Source organism: Mustela putorius, unplaced genomic scaffold (genome assembly GCF_011764305.1).
Source record: "Mustela putorius furo isolate JIRA1106 unplaced genomic scaffold, ASM1176430v1.1 tig00003845_pilon_pilon_pilon, whole genome shotgun sequence".
Lineage (NCBI taxonomy): Eukaryota > Metazoa > Chordata > Mammalia > Carnivora > Mustelidae > Mustela > Mustela putorius.
The window spans coordinates 91,758,528-91,765,946 of NW_025421998.1; the positions used below are offsets into that span (position 1 = coordinate 91,758,528).

Sequence of the window (7,419 nt, forward strand, 5' to 3'; positions counted from 1 at the left end):
CGTAGTCACTAATGCCACCTGCCAGTTCTCCAGCTGCCATTCACAGCGGATGACAGGAGACACAACTGCTATCAACATGATCTCCATGGCCTCGACAACCTTAAAGAAAGTGGGAAACACTGTGTCTTAGTGCTGGTCTCTCATCAGTTCTTCCCATGTGTGCCTGCCATCATCCTTTTAATCCTAATCTCCTCCTTCCCCTCCTCCACTGAGGGAGAACCTATAGTGTACCCATTCAACATTGCTAGTTGGGTAAAGAAGTGTAGTAGAACTTTGGGTTTCATGGATGCAGTGTTCGTGGTTTGAATAATTTGAGAGGATTCCTACAGATGTATGACATCTATTTTTTTGCGATGTTGCTGACCCATGCATTTGCCCTATAGCTCTATGACAGTATTATGTGTTTGTTTATGTTGGGAGAGTCACTTAGGCAGTGGGTGACATGACTAACCACCAGCATCGCCATCAACCTGGCTCTGTTGCTTCATACTCATCACTGTCAAGGTCTTAGGGCAGAGCCTTTGCAATTGGGATTTGTGAAATAGTCTCTGATCTCAAGAAGCTGAGCTGGAAGGCAAGCTTCATGAAAACTAGAAGAGAGGAAACAGGCAAGTACAAAACAATGAGTTCATCACCAGGAAACAAGGTCTATTTGGCAGACCTAGTGTAAGCTGTGCTACTAAATATTTCTTTCAATAGGAAGTTTGGATATCATCCTCTACCCTATCTTACAACCCATTGTAGCTTTAGTTTATCTCCCAGGGAAAGGAAGAAGTAGATGCTAGAAAATAACTGATATTTGTATGGGTTACATATTATAGTACTATGTATAGATTTATAATTCAAAGGTCTGGGATGAAAAAAGTATAGTGGTGTTAGCTACTATTTGGGAATTGGAAAGGTGTCACAAAGCCTTGTCTCCTCTTGGAAAGTACTTTAGTCATGTTTAGAATATAGATAGCTAGTATGCTTTAGCCCAAAAAGTATAATAAATAAGGGACAGTGTGACATCAGAAGGATGTGTCAGTAATATAGAGCGGTTGGGTCAATATTAACCAGGACTCTACTCCTTTAAGTGGTCTTAGGAGGAAATAAGCCAGTAAGGGATAAGACTTTGCCCCACTCTGATATAATAACTTAAGGGGAGAAGGACACAGAGGAGCAGCAGTGTATAAGATTTTAGAGCCCTCAGAGAACATTAGGATTCAGGATGCCTGGTCACAGACTGAGGCTGCTTTGCTGCTGTGCTGTTATTACATACACCTTGGTCACGTGAGGCCCCAAAACCCAACTATTGTTCTGACTGCCCCTAACCAAGAACCTTAACAGACCATGGCCAGAAGGAGCCATGTCCCTCACTGTCAACACACCTATTCTGATGAGAACATCCATCCAATGCAGACCACCCTAAAGCCAGGGGAGGGATTTGGTTACCATACCCAATTAAATAGTTCTGGGGGTAGGTAGAGGCAGGGAGGAGGAGGAGGTCTGGTAAATAACCCTTCCTACCTAATGGGTTGGGAAGAAGTGAAGCAGCTTATAAAACACTTGAAAAAGACCAGAAGATATTTCACAAGAACATCAAGTATAAATGTGGAATAGACATACAGTCTCCACGGATGTGGGTCTGGAGATGGACATCAGGAGTTGCCTATACAGTTGATACCTACCCTTTGGAAAGGGGGTACAGCAGCACCATCTTTCTAATACAGATCATAACTAATAAAGTTACACTCCCTTTGTATAAGGTGATTTGGTTAATTTGGGAAGGTAAACAAAAAAAAAATTCTACATATTCTTTTCTCTTGCAAGAGGACTATAAAGGAAGAAAAGACAGGGTTCCCAACATATCTGAAGGTAAAAGATGCAGAGAATTGAACAGTGTTTAAGTGAAGGGGACCACGTAACGAAACCAAACTGGAAACCAAATATGTAAAACAGAAGTGAAGATGTTCTGGTTGAAAGTAGAGGAAAGTTCTGATAAAACCCTCCCCAATCCCCAATTACACCCACTTGCCCCTTGAAATATAGAATCTTAACATTTTGGAGACTAGGTAAGACATTACTTCCTAGATGAAGAAATGTTCTAAATTGAACTGTTGATTATTATAAAAGCAGGACCAGGACGCATCTTGCTTTTCTCTCCTTTACTGGACTACCTCCAGAGAGCACAAGGCTTTGGAGCACTGCATCAGAACTTGCCAAGTGGTCCCTCCAGCTCACATCACTCTTTGTCTCATACTATTTAGCTGAGGGTGAGGGTCAAGGCTCTCTATTATTTACTCAATTGTGTCCTATTGGCTATCTTTATGTCCCGCCTTAAATCATTGTCATGTTGACCACTTTTCTCAGATTTTGCCTTCTGTCTCATTATCAATATCATATTCCTAACATATTCTCACTGCACCTACAATAAAAGGAGGAAGCAGTAGTGGTCTCTTGGGATAGACCCACTGTTGGTCAAAGCCCTGGGATTGAGCTATCACTCTTCTTTTCTCAAAATAGCTGGTGGTAGATAGCAAACCCTCATAGGTGCCTCCTAAAGGTTCTGGAAATCTGTAATGACAACATGTGTCCCGTGCAATTCTTATGCACAAAATATTTGAGGACCAGGTGTTTAATTTTACTTAGAATGATACTAGTTTTCTCCCCCCTTCCCAGAGAAGGCAGAGATTTAAACCGTTTTTTTTTTTTTAATGAATATTGAATTCCCAGAACATAAAGACACAGATATGTATTTGCTCATAACCAAACACCTGGCAAAGGTAGATGAAAATTATTTTTGAATTAACCCCCCTCACAGGGGTTAATTCACTTTCACTCCCTTTCACTCCCCTCCCTGAATGGACAGCCCAGAGCTGGAGGTCAGTGGAAGACTCTACATATCCAATGATGAATTTGATTTAGAGAGTCAAATGATCTCCAAAGAGAACTCACCCCCGTGCTGCCCATGATCAGAAAGAGGGCAATGTGGAAACGTCCAAATCCAATGGTCTCCACGGCATCTTCCACGGTGAAGGTCTTTGACTCTAACAAGGAAGGGCAGAGTGAGAGGAAATGCCTCTGTGGGAAGGGAATATATGCGGATGATTTCTCACTAAAAATGAGGAGGAAGATGTTGGGAAACCAATTCATCATTGTAAAAATTAGTAAACACAGGAGGGAATTAAGCAGCAGCTAGAGGGTCCGAGACATCTGTGGTCATCTTACCTTTTGGCTGGGACTCTGGGGTCTCCAGGCTCAACTTCCGGAGGCTAATGACGGTGACCGGCTCGGTTTGTTTGGTCACCATCTTCTAAATGGTCCCAATTCCTCACACGGCTTCCCTAATAAAAGTAGGAGAAGGAAGAAAAAAATATATAAAAGAGTGCTCATCTTCCTTTCATCTTCACAGAAAGTCTGTGAGGTCAGTATTCTTATATATAAGGAACATGAGACATGGAGAGGTCAAATGGCCAATGAGACAATGGGGTTCCAGTGACCAGTAATCAACCCTTTGTCATGGGCCAGGTGAGTTCTGGACCACTTGGCCAATAGCATCCTCTAACTGGGAGTGAAGATGGCCTTTGCTACAGACAAATAATCACATGTTCCTGTGGATCATGAGGTTTATAGTGTGTTTCTATGTAACATTTTCATTTCACCTGACAGAAACCCAGGAGCACTTCTTTTTATTGGCTCCCTTCCCCTTCATGCATTTAGCCTGAAGAAGGATTCTTAACTCAAGAAATCGAAAGCAAAATAAAATGAAGAAATCTGAGTATCAACTTAGTGAAGAAGTTTTTTTCCAAATGACTTGAAGACATGGTCATTTAAGTCTACACCCCTAGCGGGATGAATAGAAATCATAATCTATTCTCAGTAATTAGATTTTTAGTATTAATATTGGTATCATTATTTTGATGCTAGTACATACTGTAGGATAAAGCAAGTAGCAATTGTATTAATATGGTTAGGAATCAAGCTTTTGGATATAAGAGGAAAAAGATAATAAAATCAGAGAAGTTATATAAAAATCTTAAAATCCTAACTTTGAATTGGAAATATCACTATGAATTCACTATGTACTTCATATATGCGTATCCTAAGATTATCCACTGGAAGAGTCTGGGGAAAAAAGGACTAATGAGCACTCACAGAGCCCAGATTGTTTTCTTTCCTATTTCCCATTAAAAGAAACCCCAGTGCCTTAAATAAATGGCTAATTTTGGATCTGGGACAGGAAATGTGTAAATTGAGCCTGGAACATCTTGTCATACCAGATAGCAAAGGAAGATATCAAACACCTCTGGGGTTGTGACAAAAGATTACAAGATTCAACTTGAAAAGGCTCCCATCCATCAAAGATGGGGACCATGTAAGCATCAAGAATAATGACTGTAAGAATTGAAACACATCAAAGATATCAAAACCCATTGTTCATAGCAACACTGAAACGAAAATCTCACTGATCATCTTTGGAGAATACTAAGAAACCAACTCTTTATTCTGGAAACTAGTAAATATCTTGTCTTTCTCACACAAACTCTTTGTACTTTAGGGTAACCAAACAGTTGGGAAAGAAAATTGTTTGTTTGTTTGTTTTTTATTTCAGCTAATACATGCAGGGAAAAAAAAGGAAGAATGGAATTAAATTATCATGACTTCACAACCTGATGAAATAATGGATCTAGGCAATGATTACCAATGGCTGATAAACTCCTAGGTGGAAGGCTGATGAAGAAATGGATAAGAGCTGGGTAAGACTGATAATACTTGTAGACATTGGCAAATCTTATGCCACCAAAAGAGAGACCATCAGATGTCATGTGGTCCTGATGAGCAGCAATAAGAACGGGAGTATATATCACCTGTGATGCATTCTCTTGAGATTTAAGTTCAAGCAGAATCTGGTCCTCTAGCTCTACCAATTTATACAGGAGATGACGAAGAAACTCATTAAACCGTACCATGTGGCTGCAATAAGAAAAAAACCACAATGTGGGAAGTTGTATAAGATAAATGACCCAACGTCTTCAATGAATAAACGGCAAGATGAAAAGAGGAAAAGGAACTTCCAGTTGAAAGAAAAAGAGACCAATCAACCAAATAAATGAGTTGATCTTATTTGGATCCCCATTCAAATAAACCAACTGTAAAACAACAACAGCCAAGGAAATGAGAAGAAAAAGAGATGAGAGGAAAGTCAGGAAAATGTAAACAAGTGCAAAAGTTTAATGATAGTAAGAGATGTCTGATGACATCAGTAGGTGTGACCATGATATGACTACAGCAGAAAAAAAACAATCCTTCCATAGTAGAGATATATACTAAAATACTTAAGAGATGAAATGATGTCTGGGATTCGTTTTAAAATAATTCAACGGGAGGGCGTCTGGATGCCTCAGTCAGTTGAGTGTCTGACTCTTGATTTTGGCTCAGGTCATGATCTCAGTGTTGTGGGTTGCAGCCCTGCAGCCCCACCCCCCATGCTCAGTGGGGGGTCTCCTGAAGATTCTTTCTCTCCCCCTCCCTCTGCTTCTCCTCACACCCCTCCTCAAATGGACAAATAAATAAAATTTTTAAAAGAAATCAATGGTAGTGTGGAATATGATGCATAAGAAATAGATGGGCATATATAGAATAAGGAATGGCCATATGTTGAAAATTATTGAGAATGATGGGTGCATTTGGGATTCATTTTACCATCTGCTTTTGAAGATGTGTAACATTTTTCAAAATTGGTAGTTCAAAAAGCGAGGTTCTGAGATTTTAAAATAACTTTTCCAATTTCAGACCACTAGTAAATAGCAGAATCAGAACTCAAACAGAGGCATTTTATTCCCAGAATATAGAGATAGCCCCAAACCAGTCTGTAGCAGCATGTCAAGGTCATTAATGTTTGCTAAGGGCCAGCTCTGTATCTTGTATTGTGTGGGCTCCTGTGAAGACTTGGAAGGAACGTCTGACATGTTCTCTGCCCTAAGGAGTTTTTATTCTAGTTGGGGACACAAAAGATACACATCAAAACAACTCTTCCATAATGTTGATATTATTTGTTTTCTTAAAACACTGTCACAGAGGCACAAATATTCCCAGATGAGAGATAGGTCAATAATGCTCAGAAGTAAGTCCATGAAATCCTCCTTCCCAAGGGAGAACATGAAAAGTACAAAAAGCTGTTATTTTCCCAGAGTGGAAAAAGTGAAAAATAATTGGCCTCTCAGCCCATCTGAGAGCCTGAAAATCACGACGACAGACTGCTCTAGAACCACCACTCCCTTTCCAGACATTGTCCAAACACCCCTTGGAGAGGTGTTGTTTATCTGGTAACTTTTTAAATGAAAAAATTAACAGATTATTTTGATTATAAATTTACTTTTGATTATAAAAAGGACTTCTAGACACATTAAAAATTGGCTATGACAGTGGTGCCTGGGTGGCTCGGTCAGTTAAGCATCTGACTCGATTTCTGCTCAGGTCCTGATCTTAGGGTCCTTGAGATCAAGCCCCGTGTCAGGCTCCCTGTTCAATGGGGAGTCTGCTGGAGATTCTCTCTCTCCCTCTCCTTCTGCCCTTTTCCCCACACGTGCTCCTTCTCTCTAAAGTAAATAAATAAATCTTTTAAAAAAATCTTGGTTATGACTTTCCCATTTCAAGATAGGAAGATGAACTAGTAACATATTTAACTTCATCAAAATTTGAAAACAATACCATTTGTGAGAATTTGATAATGGTGAGGATTGTACAACCTGAAATTATACTAAATTATACTAAGAGTCCCCAGATTACATTCTTTAAAAATGGTAAATTTCATTGCATGTAAATTATATCTTTTTTCCCCCCCTAAAAAGTAGTAATGCAAATGACGACAGCAAACTTAACCAAAAGTGAGTCTGGCCATTTAGAGTCTTAGAGAGTAACACCATTTAGTTGGGTGGGAAAATAAGTTTTTCAATCCCAGTAAGTTCATTTTGAGTTCAGTTACAAATAAAATGCTTAACAATAAACTCAATCCTCTATCTTTAATCAACATTTAATCTCTCCTACAGTCAAGTTTTACAACATCTCCTAGCAATCAAAACATGTTTACAATTTTAACAATCATCAAGCCTTACGTTTAGAAGAGTAATAAAACAACCTCCAGCAGTTCTCCTTTTGGTAGTGAGTGGCAAAAAAAAAAAAAAAAAAAAAAAAAAAACCAGGAAATGTATCATTTACTATTGAGCAGAGCAAGTTTTAGTTCTTCTGTTTTAACCTGAGTATGTAGTTCTATGGATCATAAATATCCTACATTCCTCCCTTTTCTTATCAGCAAAGACAAGCAATACATCACAGAGGATCTGGCAGAAGGTGTTGGGTCCAAGGTAATTACTTCACAGCTTTCTTGAATGAAAGCTGATCCCAGTAAGGGAGACTCACATTTGTGAGTTCATATTT

At 39.2% G+C, this 7,419-nt stretch overlaps 1 protein-coding gene across 1 annotated transcript in view; it reads right to left on the bottom strand.

The window, feature by feature from the left end:
* The window catches only part of SVOPL (SVOP like), a 71,150-nt gene extending 67,763 nt beyond the window's left edge, over positions 1-3,387 (bottom strand). Inside the window, exons 1-3 of the mRNA XM_004741684.3 lie at positions 3,211-3,387; positions 2,938-3,029; positions 1-99 (exon numbers count right to left, since the gene is read on the bottom strand). Of these exons, the coding sequence (XP_004741741.2) occupies positions 1-99; positions 2,938-3,029; positions 3,211-3,292 (273 nt within the window). The 5' untranslated portion in view covers positions 3,293-3,387. The remainder of the gene's footprint in view (positions 100-2,937; positions 3,030-3,210) is intronic.
* Positions 3,388-7,419: the final 4,032 nt, after the last annotated feature.